The sequence below is a fragment of the Tamandua tetradactyla genome, chromosome 10, assembly GCF_023851605.1.
Source record: "Tamandua tetradactyla isolate mTamTet1 chromosome 10, mTamTet1.pri, whole genome shotgun sequence".
In the NCBI taxonomy this organism is placed as follows: Eukaryota; Metazoa; Chordata; class Mammalia; order Pilosa; family Myrmecophagidae; genus Tamandua; species Tamandua tetradactyla.
This window is the reverse complement of record NC_135336.1, coordinates 52,127,945-52,147,778: the sequence shown is the minus strand read 5'-3', so window position 1 is coordinate 52,147,778 and position 19,834 is coordinate 52,127,945. Positions and strand designations below refer to the sequence as shown.

Below are 19,834 nucleotides of genomic sequence, written 5' to 3'. Positions count from 1 at the left end.
CATCAGCTTCACAGTAAATTTGCCTCTGTCATAGGCATGTACTAAACAGTCTGGGAAATACATGAGTGAAGGAAGGAAGGTAGGAAGGAATAAAGACAACTGGACTAAGTTGGCATCTTTGAGACCCTTACAACTCTAAAATTTGACATTTTTACAGACTTCCTAATATAATTTTAGGGCCTAGGAAATTGTTATGAGATCAGAATATAAGCATGTAGGACATTTATAAAACAGATAAATATTGGGAAAGTTAATGAGTGAAAATTCAAGGGTCATTGTGTTATGACTTTAAGCTAGTTTTTCAAAGACAGTGTTTGTCTTAATGGAGGCAGGGCATTTTGTATTTAAAATTCATTCAAGTTCTTTGCTCTCTCCACAGATTGGAGATCAGAGTAGTTAGATGTTGCTTCCTTCTCATGAAGTAGTTGCTTGTGACAATAAAAGCATGGATCTGCCTTGGTCCAATAATCCAATTTAGGGGCTATGGTCGTTTGAAGCTACTATGTACCACTTAAATTTAATCCACTCCTGTGGTTGCAAACCTGTTGTAGGCTATATCAATGGAGATGTGACCACCTCAGTAAAGGTGGGTCTTAATCCTCTTACTTGAGACCTTTATAAGAGGATAGAACAGACATAGAAGATAAAAGATGAAATTGAGAGAAGCTCACAGAGAAACAACCAGAAAAGTTTAGAAAAAAGCACAGATGGAAAAGTCAGAGCTGAAGCAACAAAACCCAGGAGTAAAAGGCCAGCAGACGTTGCCATGTGCCTGGCTATCTGACTAAGCAGCCCAAGCTTGCTGGCAATCGGTCTTCAGAGGTTTCATCCTGTTGATGCCTTAATTGGGACATTTCCACGGCCTTAGACCTATAAATTTGTAAGCTAATAAATCTCCATTGTAAAAGCCAACCCTTTCTGCTTTACTTAATCAAAACAGATGCCTCAATAACATCTACGTGATCATAAAGTTCCTCTTTCATAGTTAAGATATCGTATATTTATAACACAAATATTTCTGTTTGAGGAAAGAAGGGATTTTAGCTGAATTAACATCAGCATTATTTCTACTACTCATACTATCATCATCAGCACTGAAGAAAATGTGCGTGTTTAGGAATTTACATATCATGATTCTGTTACTATTCACTTATCAAGAAGTCTGGCCATTAGAGAAGTATAAGGACCATCAAAGCATTTTCCTTGAGAGCTATTTCTTACAGAATATTATTAGAGCTATGATTCATTAAGAAATCCTACCAGGCTTCCACACACTTTTATCCCCAGAAAGACTTTCTGAGCAAGCCACCCTCTGGACAGGTATCAGGGTGTGGAGACTACTTTGTTCACAGGCAAGGTTGGGGGTGGGGTACATCTGGTAGACATTTAGCAGTACTTTGGGGAGATCAGTTATTCTCTGGGCCCTGTAGCTAGAGGGAACAGTTTGCTTCATACTCTGCTCTCATATTCTCTTTGGGCTTTCTGGTAATTGAGGCTTTAATGGAGATTTCCCCCCTAAAATAATAAGGCTCGAATTGGGAACTTGTTTTATATTCTCATGAATTATTCTCATTTCTTTTTCTCTCAGACTTAGGAGAAAAGGTTTACAGAAGAGAAAACGCTAACCAATTTTGAGGGATAGTCTGGGAAGAACACAGTTTAAAGACTCTGGGCTGATTTTGTAAATTACATCCAGCGCAAACAAATCTGGAGGAGTGTCTTGGACTCTGTCACAGCAGCTAGTACGGATTGGAGTGCCTCTGGGCATCAGTGGGGTGGAAGGGAGGTTTAACAGCCATCAGCTGGTGCTGATATAACCAGGGACTTCTAGAAAAGCAGTCTACTCATAGCACCTTTTCTCTTGCTTAGGCACCCCAAAGACAGAGGGAGTGATCCCAAGGTTCCCTTCTCCTTCCAGCCACAGCTGTCCTGAACGTTTCATTTTTGTCTCACTCATTTGTATACAATTTTTAATTGTAGGCCATGTCACTGATTTCTACACACTCTGAGGGGCAGTGCTGCCTTAAAACAAAGTCGAAGCACATGGGGTGAGTGGGTGTCAATGGGTTTCTATAGTAATTACTAGGGTATTAAAAAAAGAAAAGAAAATCCATACTACTAGGCATTTATTTTAACGCGAGCCTTAGGAAACTTATTTAGAGATTTCAGTTATGTCTATATAAATTACTTGTTTTAGCATTTACAAATCGTAAGACAAATTTGAATCATACTTGCTTTTCATCAGTGTCGTTTATGAATGAGGATTTGCAGAGTAACATGTAATTTGGAGTGTGAGAACTTTAAAGCAATTCTGGATTTGGAAAAAAATATTACACATTAATTAAGCCAGCCGATGAGAAACGAGTTGTTGAGGACTTGACAGCTACTGTCTTCCTTTTCTGAGATTTGGCCTTGAAGTAATTGTATCTTTTTAGGTCTTGGTTAAAACCGTGTTTGGGGCGGAAAGGTAGTCAGGTCACCCTGGGTCTGCAGTTTACCAAATGTTTTGATGAACCTCTTTCAAAAGTTCTGTAAACTGTTTCATTGCACTGGCTATAGGATAGAAAACAATCAGTTAAGAGAAACCAAAAAAAAAAACAAACAAAAAAACAAAGCCAAACAGGCTGGAGACTGAACTCATTTGGGCGGGAAGCCCGGAATCCAGGGTCGCGAGTCGCGCGTTCCCGCCTCCCGGCCTCAAGCCCGCGCCTGCAACAGGGACCACGCGCGCGGTGGCGGGCACTGGCTGCGCCCTGGCTCGGGGCGGTGCCGCGGTCTCTGGCTCCTCCCGGGGGCGGGCAGGACCAGGCGTGGGCAGGAGGAGGAGCAGCCGCCCTGGGATCGCGCTGCGCCCGCGTCTCTGCCGCCTGGGATGGACTAAGCTGCGCCGGCGGCCGGCGCCGATTGGGTCCTACCCTCGCTGGGTGCCGCGGCGCGGGGCTGGGCTCCCAGTGCCACCTCGCCCGCTTCCCCAGACGGTCCCCAGCCGGCGGCCGCGCCAGGGACATGTCCAGCGGCCGGAGGAGAGGCGGTGCGCCTTGGCACAGCTTCTCTCGGTTCTTCGCTCCCCGAAGCCCTTCCCGGGACAAGGAAGAGGAAGAGGAAGAGAAGCCGGGGACGAACCAGACACACGCTCCGAGCCCGGGCGCTGCCAGGTGGGAGCCACGAGGGGCGAGGGAGGCGCTCGCTCTGTGCGGACTCGGTGGGACCGGGACTCCTGGCCTGACCGCCCGCAGGGAGTCGCGTTGGAGCCAGGGTGCAGTTTGCTTGCCACTTTCTGTTCTCCTTCCTCCATTGCTAAAGTTTCCTCCTTCTAGCCCAGTTGTCCATACCGCATCGCTCCCCATGCTTGGGTTTGCTAAACCCGGGGGAAGTTTTTGACCCGCAGCCGTGCTCTTTCCCACCGGGCCCAGCCTCACATTCCACGCTCTTCCTTTTCCATTCCCCCCGCCCCCGTAAGTGGTTCTGCTCTCGTTCCACACACGCGTCTACCCTCCCAAGTTCTATGGCAAAAGCGATTTCCTCGTCGTCCTGCCGCAGTAATGGGAAACAGTTGGGAGCTGAGTTTAGCAATCCGCCAAGGGAATGAGGTTCCGATCTGAAAAATACTTGTGTAGGAGTAGATCCAGGCAGAACTGGGAAAAGGTAAGGCTTTGGAGTGTTACCCTGCTACTGGTACTTTGCCATCTTATTTAAATATTCGCAAAATGATTTTTGAAAAGTGTGATACTTAGTTCCCAGGGCTTCATCGAAGTATGAAAACATCACTAGCTTTTTGTTTTATTTTGTTTTTACTGTTAACTGGAAATTCAAGTGAAGCTGCCCTTCCTTCTTTACCATCTCTTCCGAAACATCTGCTTGAAGTTCCCAAAGAGAATACAGAAACTAGGATTGAGCTGTCTGGTTTCAGTAATGAAAATGTGCCTTTTTTTTCCTGTGATCTTTTCTCCTTCTTCCACCTGCTGTAAAATCGAGTTTTTAAGATGTGTTTTGCTGGTTCTAAGTCTTTTCCTCCATCCTGAAGGAAGAGGGGTTAAAGAAAATGAGACATACTAGTTTAAACTGTTAATGATGAGAGACTTACACCACCCCTTCAGAATTGCCTTAGAGGAGTGTGTAACCCATGCGATTGGAAGGAGGAGCTCCAGAAAGTTGTGTTTGTTTTAGATTTTAAAGGCTTACTATTGGGCTTTAAAGAAAAATGAGTGAGAAATCAGGGAACTGCGATTGAGCTCAGTTCTGTTAGTATCCAGGTTTTGTGATTTGATTTTTTTCCCTTTTTTTTCTTTAATAGACTTTATTTTTTAGAAAGCTTTAGATTTATAGGAAAATTCAGTGACAGGGCAGAGAGTTCCCATATACCCCACTGAGTTTTCCCTTTTAACATCTTACAGGTAATGTCCTTTTCTTAAAAAAGATTAAAAACTTTTATTGTGGAACAAATAAATGCCACATTACACAAATAATGCTGTGCCACTATTACCATCATTTATTACCAAAATTTTTTTTATCACCCCAGACACTGTACCCATAAAGTATAACTCTTCCCTCCCACAAACTGAAATCTACTTTCTTGTCTATCTCTTTGCATGTTCTAATTACTTCATATGACTGAACTCATACCATGCTTGTCCTTTTGAGCCTGGTTATTGCACTCAACATGTTGTCTTCAAGATTCATCCATTCTGTAGCATGTAATCAGAACCTTTCCTTTTTACAGCTGAATAATATTCCATCAAATGCCTGTGTCACATTGTCTACCACATATCCATTGTATGCATATACCACATTTTGCTTATCCTTTCTGTTGATGGACACTTGGATTGTTTCCACATTTTGACTTTTTTGATTAATGCCACTATGAACATTGGTGTACACAAACTGTTTGTGTCCCTGCTTTCAAGTCTTTTGGTTAGGTACCTAGAAGTGGAATTGCCAGATCATATGGTAATTCTGTACTTTAACTTTTCTGAAGAACAGTCAAACTGTTTCCACAGTGGCTGCACCATTTTACATTCCCACCAGAAATGTATGAGGATTCTGTTTTTCTGCATCCTCATCAACACTATTAAAAAATTTTGTAATAGTAGTTAATAGTTTAAAAATCTATTAGGTGTGAGGTGGTATCTCATTGTGGTTGTGATTTGCATTTCTTTGATGGTTATTTTTTCTTTTAGTCATTTATACATTCCTCAGTTCCCTGGGTTGTGAGTCATTTCCATCTATTAATAAAATACTACATCTTTCAAAGAAAGATCCTACTGGCTACTCTCTTGGAAGGTTTCAGCTCTCATTACCCTCTCTGGCAATAGGAGAGTTTGAAATTCAGTTACATAGTACTTAAAATAATTTTGAAGTCTGACAAGCCCCAACCAAGATGTCAGATAGTTCTGCTGGTATGGGCAGAGTAGACTGCCTTTCATCCCGGTAACAGCACTAATAATCTTTCATAATGTGAAAGCATTCTTTAAAGCAAATCCCAAGTAGACTCAGCAAGAGTTGGAAACTTGAATGGGTGTTAGAAAGGAATAGGCAGTTCAATTTCAGGTAATCAGTATTGTCCTGAAAGCCTGCCCTGCCTGCCATCCTGCCCTCTTTTGGTTTTCTAAAGACATTTCTGAAATTTCATGTCTTTTTTGACTGTAGTTAACCAGTCTAGCAACTAGTCCCTTGTCTGTCTAACACTTTTCTATTATCATCCCTAGACAGGCACAAACTATGGCTTTTTGATAATGAAAATTTTAATTATGCTTAGATGTACACTAATCTTGCCCTCATCTTTTTAATAATTTGCCTCATGTTAAGTGGATAGCACATAATCCTTTGTTGGGTGTTTTAAATGCTCTTAATTCTTCTCATCGTTGTAAACAAACACAAAGCCTTTAATGAAAGTTTAATTTAGCAAATGGAAATGCTTGGTAGTACCTAATGTCCCAGTAACACAATACCCTGGTGTTAACAAGATTGGAAACAATTGCAATTTGTCACTGTGATCTTATTTCAAAAGGAAAGGGCATTTTGGCTGTTTCTTCTGCAGGTAGTAAAACTTTTATTCTTAATGAAACAGAGTGAGGATGGTGAATAAAAAGGGATCCTTTGCCTCAAGCTTAGACTATTTGCAGGTAGGAATGCTAGCACCTGTCATGTATCTATACTTTATAGTTTACAGAGTACTTTTTTTGGGGGGGGGGGGGGCAGTGCATGGTCCAGGAATCAAACCTGGGTCTCCTGCATGGAAGGTGAGCATTCTACCAAAGTATTTTTAATAATGTTATTACATGTAAACTTTGACAAACCCATATTATCAGTATCCCTGTTTTACTGTAAAAAACGAGTATAAAGAAACTTAAAAACCAAAAGTTTGAAACCAAAGTCACTTAGCTATTTTCAGTTAATTAACATATAATAAGCCCTTAGCAAGAAACACAATTCCTAGAGTAACTACTGGCACCCTGTTCAACTCTAGACGCAGAACTCTGACTTGAAAAAAGTAGGGTTTTACTATTCTAAAGCAGGCTATATTCTACCCCATTGCTAAGGGTAGATTCTAGGCCTTGAGTTAAACTGGGAATCTAAGATTCTCACAAAATACAGAAAGGACACTTGTGGAATTTGACAGTCATTTTTACTACAGCATGTATGAACTGCTGATATGGTCCTCCACATTCACACAGGTATCTTCTGCACAACTGAAATAGTTACTGATTATTTTCTATATTGCTTTCAAATCAGTGGAAAATACGATCCTCTTGAACATTGAAGAGTACAGTGTTCCCTTTCCTCTCATACCTGATGCTGTGGTCAACACAGTACTTTCACCTGACAGCTCTTATGCTCATCATTAGGGACACTATTGATATTTCAGATAAGAATATTTCCTGATCTATAAACCCATTAGCATCCTGGCCACACCTATTAAACACTCACTATTATGCTCATGAGAAGACAAAGCCTCTCCCCACATTCCTAAACATCCACTTCAGGGTTGGGGGGGACTGTCTCCAGCTGAAATTCATAGGTGCTTTGATGCACCGATCAACAGCATAGATTAACTTCCCACCTGAGCTAGATGCTGGGGCTGCCAGGATGAATAAGGCACAGCCCCTGTTCTTTGGTCTAGAGATCCTTCCTTACCTTCTTTCTAAGAACACTTTGCTACCCAAAGTAAAAGCCAAAAGGAATATACCTGAAGTGGGGCCACAATGTCACTCATTCTGGAACAAAGAGAGACAAGGTCCAGATTCACTTGCACAGAGGCAGAGTTGTCAGTTCAGTAGACATCCTGAGCTTGGTGTGGTGATAGGGATTCAAGTGTGTTTTGAAGAGCGATGTTCAGAGGTGTGTTGGGCAGGATGGTGTGGGAGAAAGAACTCGGTCTTTGGAGCCTGTTAGAGAAACCCAGGTTCAAGCCTGGCCTCTGAAAGTATTCCTCTAAGGGTTGGGGTAAATCGTTCTCCACTAGGAGGGCCCTGGCCTTCCTCCTGCCCACCCTTGTGGGGCAATAATTGAACGAGGTCACAGATATCAGATGTTCTGCAAAGGATGGAAGAATCCAATTCCACCCAAAATACCAATAATGTTTGCCTGTAAGGACTCTCCGACCGTCAATTTCCCCAGGGTGTGGGCACACCAACAGGCTGAGTGTGAGGTTTAAATGAGATCAGACAAGGGAAAGCACTGACCCAAGACCAAGTGTGAATTCAGCACTTGATAAATATTGTTTCCCACTTATGAATCCCCCTCCCTAGCGACAAACATTATGAGGAGCTCATTTTAAACCAGCCATTGTATATGATACAGCAATGAAACAAAATTAAGAAATCATTTTCTCAAGGTAGAAAAAACTAGAAGGCACGTATTCTCCAAGTTTTTGCATTTCAGTGGTACCTGTTTAACAGGCCTTTGCAAAAATTCTCTCAAGACCTTTTACAACCCTAGTTGACTGGATCTAACTTTCTCACTGCCTCTTTCACTCTATTCCAATAGTAAATACCCCTAACAGATCATATATCCCTGCAGGCCCAACAATGCCTGTTCCCATTTCTCTCTATAGTCCTTGCAAAGTTCTTGACCTACAGAAACATCAGTAATTCCTTGAAGGCTCAATTAGATACCCTGAAGCTCCCTGTTTTCTCACATCACTTTAAATGATGCCATTTCTTGTGGGCTCAGAAACTGGGCTTAGCATTGTGGCACATATTCTCAAACTGCGATCTGCAGACCTCTAAGAAGTTCTGAGTTCCTGTGAAAACTTTAGTTGCAGTTTTCATTGCCTATATAATGCAAAATAAATTAACGAATTAACGTACGAACTTTCTGGATCTGCTCAAACATCCAAGATGAATACTGACATCTAATTTGAGTGTGCACACCTGAGTTCACATATTCACCAGTTTGGCTGCTAACAGACCTTCTTCTACTTCTTTTTTTTTGCAGGGTTATGTCTTTATTTATTTTTACTTATTTTTTTACTCATCTGTCCATTCTCTGGATAAAAGGAACATCAGACACAAGGTTTTCACAGTCACACTGTCACATTGTAAAAGCTGTATAGTTATACAATGATCTTCAAGAATCAAGGCTACTGGAACATAGTTCAACAGTTTCAGATACTTCCCTCCAGTCACTCCAATACACCATAAACCAAAAAGGAATATCTATGTAATGCATAAGAATAACCTCCAGGACAACCTCTCATTCTGTTTGAGTGCTTTCAGCCACTGGAACTTTGTTATCTCATTCTTAGTGTTCTTTTAGCATTGTGAATGACCAGCTGAGGATACAACTTCTGTTGGAATCTCTGTCAATGTTTAACCCCTTGGAAGTATGCTGGTAGTGTCTCAAGGCACTGAAAGAACTGTGTGCTTAGCTAGATTTTTTTTTTTTTTTTTTTTTGCATTGGGACATTGGTGATGACAAAATGAAACCACCCTTTTTTGAGGCCCTACTCAGGTCAAAGTCCTGTGCTTGGGTTTTTTCCTTATTTTTTTTGTATTCTGTACAGCAGGGTTACATTTCATTGCTTTTCCATGTAAGTATTCCATTATTGCAGCACCATTTGCTGAATTTTTGTTTTTATTTATTTACTTATTTTTTGTTTTGCTTGTTTGCTGGTGTTTTGGGAAGTTGCATGAACTGGAAATCGAACCCGGGTCTCCCACATGACAGGTGGGAATTCTACCACTGGACTATCCTTGCACCCCGGGGTTTTACATATATAAATTCATTTATTCCTCAGAGCACCCGTATGAGAGAGGTCTCTCTTTACTCCATTTTATATTTATAACATTTAAGGCTTGGAGAGCTATGGTAGTCAAATTGGTAGTCTCTGAAATCAAAGCTTACAGTTTCCTCTACCTAACATGGAAGACCCCCTCACAGAAGCCTGGTCTAAGAAAATAATTTTAGATGGAAATAAAAGACAGTGGCATGCAACTGGACATCTGCCCGGATGGTCTGGTTCAATGCTATGTACAATACAGAATTTATAGTACTGATATTGAAAGAGAGCAAAATAATTGAGTACAGTTATACAAAGTATAAATGTAACTTTAAATACATAAAATGGGTCTCTCTTTCTAAAGAGAGATACACATAGAAATGTACCATGTTTTACCTATTAGGTAAGCAAAACTCCAGTTTGATGTGGGGAAGCGGGAACTCTCATACATTACTGATGGGAGTATGAATTGATACACCTCTTTGGAGGGAAATGGGCTGTTTATTTATTTTATAAATTCACACACTCTGACTCAGCAATTCCCTCTATGAAATCACCCCACAGATAACAATTACAAACAGACCAAATGATGCCTATGCAAGTTCTATAATTGCAGCACTGTCTTTATAGCAAAAGATGAAAAATAGTGTGAATTCCCAAAAATAGGGGACTAATTGATAAATCATGGTACATTTATGTAATGGAAAATTTTGCCTCTGTCAAACAATGAAAAGACTTCTTATATACTGGTAGGGAAATATTTCTAAGATATATTAAGTAAAAGAAAAAAATAAGCAAGGCACAATCATTGTGTAAAATATGATTTCATTTGTATTTAAAGAGGGAGTATATGACAGTTGTAACAGATATTCCACACGAGTTCTAGCTGTTGGTGGTGGGGTGGTATATGGGAGTCTGTATTTTATACGTGATTGTTCCGCAAACCTGCAACTACCAAGAACAAATTTAAAAACGTTATAATGAAATCACCTATTGGTAGTATTGTGTTACCTATTTGAGGGGAATGAGGACTGGGTGAAGGGAACTAGAAATGGAAGAGAGACTTTTCATTTTATATTTTCTATACTTAAAAAATGTAAAGTATTTACTTCAAAAATTAAGTTAAAAAAGACTGCCTTGAGAGCTGATGAATATCTGTGTAGAAAAGAGGGGGTGGGGGGTAAATTTCTGGTTCTGAGTTGGCAAAAATCCTCCAAAGAAAGAGTGAATTTTATTAACTGGTTCAAGTGAGAAAAATTCTGATTAAGGCTGTAAATATATAATAGTAGTATTTCTAATACTGAGGAGCTTGTTATTTTGACACTTACTAGAGGTATGAGTGAGGCTTATACATTATTAATCCATAATTTGAAACTGAGGGGAGTTAATATTTAAAGTCACAGAAATAGGGACTCAGCTCATTTGTGAGATTGCTTATCCTCCGCACTTAGTAAATAACAGTGTCATATGTGACGTGAAAATGATTTTTGAGTCGTCTCACACGTAATAGTTTAAAGTCATTTCTAGAAGATAGATGCTAGAAATTTATACTTACTCTTTGTATTAAAAATTATACAAAAAGTGAGTACTACCTCAATGGCATATCAAATTTTTTTTATAATAGAAAATTATGCATCTGTCAAAGAATGAGAAGACTTCTTATATACTGATAGGGAAATATTTCTAAGATATATTAAGTAAAAGAAAAAGTAAGCAAGGCACAATGGTGCCTTGTGCTTCTTATGACAAGGAATGAAATGTTTTGAATTTTTTGTTTCAATAATTGGGGAACGGTTAGGTGATATGTAAACTCTCTCTCTGCCTTTTATTGTCTTGTTTTTCGAAGTACCAAAGAGCCTACCCTGGCTGGAAGGGCAGCCCAAAATGTGAACTGTAATAATTTTGATTGTTTCATTGTTCTCAGTAGGCAGATAAAGATCTTGTTTGGCAATGTTGTATATATTAGGATACAAAGAAAGTACTATTATGTAGTATTTGTGCTTTGTTATTCAGCTATTCTAAATTCATTTCTTGTATGTTTTCAAGGACTTCTTTATATTTGCTTTTTAAAAATTAACTACAATACTGCTTTGCTTTTTTTTATGTTGTTAACAGTTGTATGTGCTTTTGCAGAAAATGTATGAAAATATAAGAAAATCAAAAAGAAATAGAAGCACACATAGCCCTACCCACTCAGAGACAAATACCATTCTTCCATACCACTTCTTATGCACGTGTCTACGTCTAAATATTTTTGTAAAAGATTTAAGTTCTCTTCAAAATTTAGAAACTTTTTTTTTCACTTGACAATGGTAATTTAGCAATTTTCTACAGTAATGCATTTATAGAAGTTATAAAAACCTTAGTTGTGTCATCACTTTTCAGAATCTGATTTGAATATCTAAATGTCTCTCTGCATACATGGGATTTGTATTCTAATGGAGGTACAGAAAATAAACAAATTAAATAAATGAACATGTAATGTGCTTTGGAGTAAACATAAGCAGGGTGAGGGGATGGAGAGTGACGGAAGTGGTTAGTGTTGGGTAAGGATGTTTTGTTGTAGATAGGATCATCACAAAAAAACTCTGTTGGGCAACCTTTGAGCAAAGATCTGGATAATTGTTGGAAGTGAGATAAACAAATCTGAGGAAAGAACCTTCCAGGCAGAGGAAACAGCCAGTTCCGAGACGCTGGAGTAGGATCACGTTGGCACAGAGGCCAGTGTGGGCAGAAACCTTAGAATGAGGTGGAGAACCAGTGTCCGTGGCATGGGGAAGAGAGCCAGCGGTCAGATGGGATAGGACTGGTAGACCATGGTAAGGAGTTGAATTGATGCAGTTTACTTTTTCAGAAAATCACGTGGGTGTAGGTTTATGTGTGTGTGTTCATATTTACATGTATATTTTCTCCATATGTGGAAGACTTTTACACAGGAGGAAAGATTTGAGTTGGAGGTTGGAGGTGGGAGAAAAGGTCAGGCTTGGCCAAGTTCTGGGGAGTGGTGAGAGGGCACATTATCTCTTGCCTGTCCTTGGACTGTCTCTGTGTCTTTCCTGGGACAGTTTGTTGAATGAGGTATGAATGGGTGACCCATTTTAGAAGGCAGGTAGAATACCATTCTGAGTTCATGTCACAGCAAAAGATTCAGGGGGTTCATTCTTGGGAGATGGGATGCAAACATTCAGAATGTGAAGGGCACAGAATGGAGGAGGAGTTCGGAGAACAGAGCAGTGACTGCTAACATGTACCTAGAAGCCAGCTCAGGTACACTTCAGACATACTCCAGATTCTCATTATGTACCCTATGATTGGACTGGAATTATGGGTCTGTTTTGGGATGGGGGACAGGAAATAAAGCAGCTTCATGATAATTACAGAGAGGGCCGGCTTGATGGTGGAAAGGAATGTCAGAAGAATCTAAGCTTGCAGAGCAGCAGAGCCTCATAACCCCATCTGCTACCTGTTCTCACTTTTCTTGATTTTCCTCCAAAGAGTTTTAATTCATTCAAATGCCAGATGTTTGAGCAAAAGTACATGCTGTTTGACTGCCTTAAAATTGTAGCTTTTGGTTACCTTTTAATTTGAAGTCCAGAAATAGAGCCATAACCACCTGTTTTATATTCTGTTAATGGTCATTGAAAAAATGCAAGTACCACTCTGCTGCTGGCATTCGGTGTTTATGAATGGACAGTTTTCCAAATGGTTGTTTGCAAATTGTCAGTGTGGGTACTTGGTCTTAGAAGCAGGGTTAGTCATGCTGGTTGGGACTCCAGGCCAGTGCATAGAAGCAAATTTAATCCGTAAAGTACCTGCAGCTGACTATTGAATAAAGTGAAGTATAACACCTGTCATGGTGAAGCAATATTTGTAAGAAAAATCCCCAAGGTGGTGTAGAAGACTCCCAAAGCAAGAGCAGGCCACTCAGTAGAGTGTTGCCATAAAGCCATACTGTATTTAGGATTTAAGTGAAGACCGAGTGGAGTCTAATAGGCTGGAGGACAGGCCCAGAGATAGCTTCAGTTACTTTGAAATAAGGACAGTGAAAGTTTCTGTCTCTTTGTTATAATGCTCTGAGATTAATTTTGATTTTGCTTCAATCATAGTGTTTGTCCTGCTTTCCCACAAAAGCCCTGAGATTAATCTACTTGTTCCTTTTCCACTAACTGTGTTATTGGGGGGTCATAACAGCATGTAGTTTTAGATCTGGCTATAATCTCATATCATCTGGTCTGACCCTTTGAATTTACAGATTGGTAAAATCATGTCCAGAAAGGTGTGTTTTCATTGGCTAAAGCTGCCAGAGTGCAATACACCAGAGATGGACTAGGTTTTATAAAGGGAATTTATTTAATTACAAATTCGCAGTGCCTTGGAGGAAAGGCAGCTGGCTTTCCTCTGGGTTTCTCTGTCACCTGGAAAGGCACATAGTGATGTCTACTGGCCCTCTCTCCTGGTTTCTGGGTTCAGATGGCTCTCCTGGGGGTGCTTCCTTTCTGTCTCTCCAATTTTCTGGGTCTTTGTCAGCTCTGAGCTCTGAGTTGAGTTGTTCTGGTCTGCTGAGCTGCTTCTCTTTTGTCTGACTTCTCTCTTTTAGGTCCCACTCATTGTGGAAGGTACTCCCTTTAGCCGACTGCAGATATAATTAGCCATAGATGAAATGCACATGCTGATGATCTAAATCCACAGCAACAGAATAACTGGACACCATTACCTGGTCAAGAAGACACCAGAACCTAACTACTACAAAGTGTTAGATCAAAGTGTCTTTTGTCCCTGTGGTTCTCTCCTTGAAGTAGACATATGTCTGTTTTGAGTTTCTGCAAAGCATTTTGATACTGACAGTGGGAAGGAGAGTGGGTACCTAAAGGACACCTTCTTGGTCCCTTTTCTCATTTTTTTCATTTAGTCTTCCGTGGAAGGATCACCCATGGAGGACTGAAGTATTTTACTACATTTCAGGACAATGCCAGATTCTGGATACTTCAAGGGTTTCAGCACAGGAGTTGCATAAAGACCGGAGGGCTCTGAGGTGAGGAGAAACTTGCAGCCTGCACAGGAAGGAAAGGTCTAATGAGCTTGCAGTAGAGAGAGAGAGATAGATGCTACTTAGTGGACTAGACCTTTGGGCCCAGCAAATTTTATCAGTGAGGAAGAGAAAATGATAGACATTTGTCTGGCTTCTCTTTCCCTGTCCTCGGTAATATTGCTGGTTTCTTTTCTGCAGCCCACACCTTGTGCAGTGGAAGTGAAAACCTAGAGTGTGCAGATACTTTCAGGTAGTTCTGACTGAGTGAGATGAAGAGGAAGGAAAGAAGGGGAATCTTCAACAGAGGATCCTGTAAATGGTGGAGAGCCCCTTTTACAGTGAGTTGTTGTGGCTTTTTATACATAAGGGCATTCCCCAAGTTCGGGGACTGACTTCTACGGCTCCAAGATTCACTGACCTGAGAATAATCAAGATGGTCCTTGTAATCCAATTTTGGCTTCCTAGCAGTGTTACAGTATTATGAAAACATGTTCCTATAGATGATTTTTAGGAAGGTATTTTAAGGTGTTATGTGCTGTGAAATAAAAATTAGGGCGATATAATCACAGATTAAAACTCAGAACATCCAAAAATAGTTGAATCGCCATCACCAACCTTATGTTAACTGATCTTCTGTTTAGGGATGCTCAGAACTCCTGCATGTGATGTCATCACATGAAAGATTGCCTCCTTTCTGTAGATGGCAAGAAATCCTAGACTCCAGGATCCATAGAGAAGTGGGAAAGCCTCTGGAAGACATTTATGGAGGTTGTCTTCACTTCTGTCATATTTTCAGACTTTCAGATCTAGCCTCTATAATGATGTGACAGCTTTATGTGTGAGAGAAAAGGGATAGTGGGAGGAGGTACCCAACAGGTGTGCTACAGGAGGGGGGGAGTGAACAGCTTTTCTCTCTTTTGCTCCCTTGACCTTTCCCCCACCCCCTGCAGTGAGTCTAGATTGTGGGTGTGTGTCTCTTTGTTGACTATCCAAGAAGTTGCAGTCTTACCACATGAAACCAATTCTGGGAGAGGTCCAGAAGCATTCCTGTGGTTCAGTTTATGGTATGGACTCTAAAAAGGGGATTTTGTCTTGTTGGTCCCACTCTGTACTTGGGGTGCTGTATGTACTCATTAGGGTAACAACTCATTGCTAGGACCAGGAGCTCTGTTGGGCAATAAAGCTGGGAAACCTGTAGAGTTTCATATGACTGGGTGTTCTAAGTAATCAATGCCGATCTTTTAAGTATCAAAAAGTAATAATATTAATAAAAATATTAAGTGGGGAACTTTATGTGACCAGATTATTCTCTTCCCTGTACAAATACCAGTGATGGTTTCAGGGATAGTACAAAGAGGCCCCCTTTATCAGAGTGTGGTTAGAGGACACCTGCATGAGCACATCCTGGGGAAAATGGGTGTTGGTTGTTGAAATTTGACTTCCTGGGCCCCAATCCATTCTGAATCCTTGGCAGTTAGGGCAGAAATCTGTTTTATAAACCCAGTTCTCCAGGTGATTCTGATGCACATAAGGTTCTGAAGGCAAGAGAAACAGGGACAACTCGCTGAGGTCAAGGACTTTGGTTCATTCCCTGTACCCTAGCTCCTACAATAGTGCCTGGCATATGCAAAAAGAGTTCAGTACATCCCTGTTGAGTGAGTGAGAGAGCTCTTGTGCCCACTTTTCTGGCTTCTCCTCTGCTATGGGTTAGGAGATGTCCATCAAAAATGAGGATATAAAATATCTGAAATGATTGGTTAGGGAGTCTCCAAATAAGTTGTTTGAACTTTTTAATGTTGAATTTGCCCCCTCTTTTTTTTTTTTCCATGTCCAGTGGCTTATTTTATGTTTTTTATCTACAAAATGGCTCAGTGGCTCTTTGCTGAAGCGTTGGTTTTCAGCTGTGGTCTAAAGTTGCTTCAAAAATGAGGAGCTTCTGTGTTACTTTGACTTTAATATTTGCCTGGGTTATTTTGAAAGATTAATTTCCAATCTCCATTGGAAATAGAGCTATTTAGAAATTCAAGGTGGTTTTTTCTGTGCCTACGTGTGATAATGATTCCTGCCCAACTCCTTGCCATGAGCAAAATGTGTGGTTTCTAAAAATATTTCTATTGGAATATTCTGGGTCCCAAAGGAGATTAAATTGTGAGAGAACAATAGAAATGGATTGTCATGTTTCATAAGATTTAAGATCATCTGAATTTGAACATTTCTCTTTCCCTTTTATGTTTAAGAGACCGAAAGTACCACTTTAAGCCTTTTGAGTCTTTTCTGTTATTTATTTATTTTTTCCATTAAGCAGGCATCTAAGTTTGCAGGGTCTTATGTATTGTGTTCTAGTTGTGTGGTTTTTTTTTAAATAAACTGAAAATGTCTTTGCTCCTGCTGAATAATTAAATTCTTCCAACAACCTCCATTCCTGTGCTGGTTTGAAAGGAAGTATGCCCCCTAAGAAAAGCCATGTTTTAATATAAATCCCATTTCTTAAAAGTAGAATAATCTCTATTCAATACTGTATATTTGAAACTGTGATGAGATCATCTCCCTGGTTGATGTGATTTAGTTAAGAATGGTTGTTAAACTGGATTAGGGGATGACATGTCTCCACCCATTTGAGTGGGTCTTGATTGGTTTACTGGAGTCCTATAAAAGAGGAAACATTTTGGAGAATGAGAGACTCAGAGAGAGCAGAGAATGCTGCAGCACCACGATGCAGAGTCCACGAGCCAGCAACCTTTGGAGTTGAAGAAGGAAAGTGCCTCCTGGGGAGCTTCATGAAATAGGAAGCCAGGAGAGAAAGCTAGCAGATGATGCTGTATTTGCCATGTGCCCTTCCAGCTGAGAGAGGAGCCCTGACCGTGTTCACCATGTGCCTTTCCAGATGAGAGAGAAACCCTGAACTTCATCGGCCTTCTTGAACCAAGGTATCTTTCCCTGGATGCCTTTGATTGGACATTACTATAGACTTGTTGTAATGGGGACATTTTCTCGGCCTTAGAACTGTAAACTAGCAACTCATTAAATTCTCCTTGTTAAAAGCCATTCTGTTTTTTGGTATATTGCATTCCGGCAGCTAGCAAACTAGAACAATTCCTTTCTAGACTTTAGAGAAAGAGATGAGGAATGAGAAAGGTTGATATATTCTTTCAAGAGAATTATGTATTATTTCATTAAGAAAAAAAGACTAATGTGTGATATGTTTTATTGTATTGTTTATAAATGGAACACTGTTTTCTGATTAAGGTAAGAGCCTGTTTGAGTAGATATATTTTTTTCTAGATTCACTTAACACATAATAACAAATAATAAAAAGGCACAATGCCAGGCTGTAGGATGCAGGCAGGGACAATACAGTTTCTGAATTTAATGAGTTCATATTCTCTTTGGGCAAATGGATAACCAGCCATTAGGATTCAGAACAATAAAGTGTAAGAGTTGTTGCTGAGAGCACAAAAATATACAATAAAGCTAGAACTAAATTGTAAAAGATTAAGGATTGCCCAGGGCGGGGGAAAGATGTTGCAGGCAGAGGAGAGAGTGTTTTGATGGCTTGTGAACTTGGCATATTCTAGGAATGTGAAGTGGTTCTGTGTGACAGGTCTATCTGGGGCCATGTCTATGCTAAGGACTATTCATTTTATATTTCAACTTCTAGGGATGTGTTGCAGGAAATTTGAGCAGGCTTGTGACATGATCAGATTAACAATTGCTTTGACAGCGTGAAGATGTGAGAGACTTAGTAAGAAGGGACTCTGGTAACTTTGAAGAGAAATAGTGAAAGCTTTAATTAAAATAGTGACTTTTATAACTAAACCAAAAATTGAAATTATGTTGTTTTCTTTAATTGTCAACACATTTTAAAATTTTGGTTTAGCTGTAAAAATAACAAAATATGAAACATAGGATATAAGTTTCAGAAAGCTATAAGAAGCATCAAGTAATATTTCTTTTGGTGGTTTCAGCTTTATATTTTAATTGCTAATTGCAAACTACTTACCTGTCTGGTGGTTTACTGGTATGTTTATCTGGCGTACTTGTGTGCCCTTGTGGTGTGCCCTTGGAAGTTATTCCAGCTACTTGAAAAGCCCAAGTTCTACCATAATCCCATGTACCTAGAGCTGCATTTGCTGCAGAGCTTTTGCATTGGAAGAGAAATGCTTATAATTTTCATTTATAATCTCAGTAAAATAATAGGTTTATAGAAAGTTCTGTAAAAGCTCTAAATAAATTAGAATTTCAGAATCGTGAAGCAAGAAGTAGGAGACTAAATTAAAAGCTTGTTGTATGTTTAGATAGTTTTTAGATAGGTCATTCAAAATAGATTGTAGTTGGAGAAAACACTTATAAAACCAACAAGGGCAGGGAAGGGTATTGATTATGCCCCACATCCTTATAACACACTCTTTTTACATGTATTTTTCCCAGTCTGTTTTCTTTGATTTAAGCATAAATAAACCAGTATCAATTCATATTAAAAAAGGAAAACACAACAAAATTGTAAACAATCTTGGAGAAAATATAAGACTAGTAAAATAGAGGGGTGGGGGTGGGGGGCAGGGAGAACGCTCCACTTGTAAAATAGCAGCCATTTGGGACATTCATGTTTTATAGGTATGTATATGCATACAGGTTACAATTCTGAAGAATGTTATTTTCTACCTTTTTTTTTCCCGTTGGTTTTTCTTGTAGTGTATGTTTAACACATAGCTCATATGTTTATGTTTTTGTTTTTGTTTTATGTGCTTGCCTTTCCTCTTGACATTTAAAAGTTTTTAGAGTAGAGCTGTATCTTATTGGTCCATGTATTCCTCCATAGTGTCTGGGACTTAATGAAATTTTAATCCATTGTATATTCCAGATGTTCATTATCTTTGTGTCTTCTGTTCCTATCTTTTGAACATTTGTTCCCTGAATAATTTGCATAATAGCACTGGATCTTAAGAATAGAAAATCTCAGGAGCACGAATCATGTCTTCTCTTTCCATCTTCTTTGCTTTGGGATAGCCTTCATCTGAAATATTGACTCCTCTTCCTTTCCAGTGTCTCTACCATTACCTGCTCTGGTTCTGCTGGTTTTACCCACCCTCAGTTATCTTCCTGCCTGACTCCTGCTTAAAGACTCTAAAGGCTTCGCACTGCATGTGGGGGAAAAAGACAAAAATTCTTTAACATTTTGGGCCACTTCTTTATAGACTGACATCCACCTAACTTGTGGTCTCATTCTGTTGAAAGTTCGCATGCTTCAGTCTTGTACTAAAAACAAGCAAAGAAACAAGATGTGGTTTTCTGAAAATGCTGTATTCTCTATTACCCCACCACCACACCACCTTTTATCTCACCAGGGCACTTTAGAAATCAGGTAGAACCAGTTGTTCCTTGTTCTTTGTGCTCCATAGCATTTTGTTAATTCAGCAGTTTCAGCTTTTAGCAATCTGCATTGTTAAAGTTTGCATGCACACTAGACTGAGTTTTGCAAAGTCCCTGAACTGATTATTTTTATATCCTCAAGACCAAGCACCGTCCTGGGCATATGGTAGACAGTCATAATAATCTTTAGAACAAAGTTACTCAATTTGTCTCAG

General features: G+C 39.7%; 1 protein-coding gene across 2 annotated transcripts in view; it reads left to right on the top strand.

Annotated features, from left to right (window-relative positions):
* The first annotated feature begins 2,951 nt into the window (after positions 1-2,951).
* CRYBG3 (crystallin beta-gamma domain containing 3) overlaps positions 2,952-19,834 on the top strand; it is a 130,981-nt gene continuing 114,098 nt past the window's right edge. Inside the window, exons 1-2 of one of the 2 annotated variants that reach the window (XM_077118642.1) lie at positions 3,086-3,155; positions 17,091-17,176. Coding sequence is in view for 1 of the 2 variants with exons in the window: in XM_077118641.1 (XP_076974756.1) it covers positions 3,007-3,155 (149 nt within the window). In the remaining variant the exon portion in view is untranslated. Of the gene's footprint in view, positions 3,156-17,090; positions 17,177-19,834 lie in introns of both variants that reach the window. The other variant, XM_077118641.1, reaches the window with a different exon arrangement.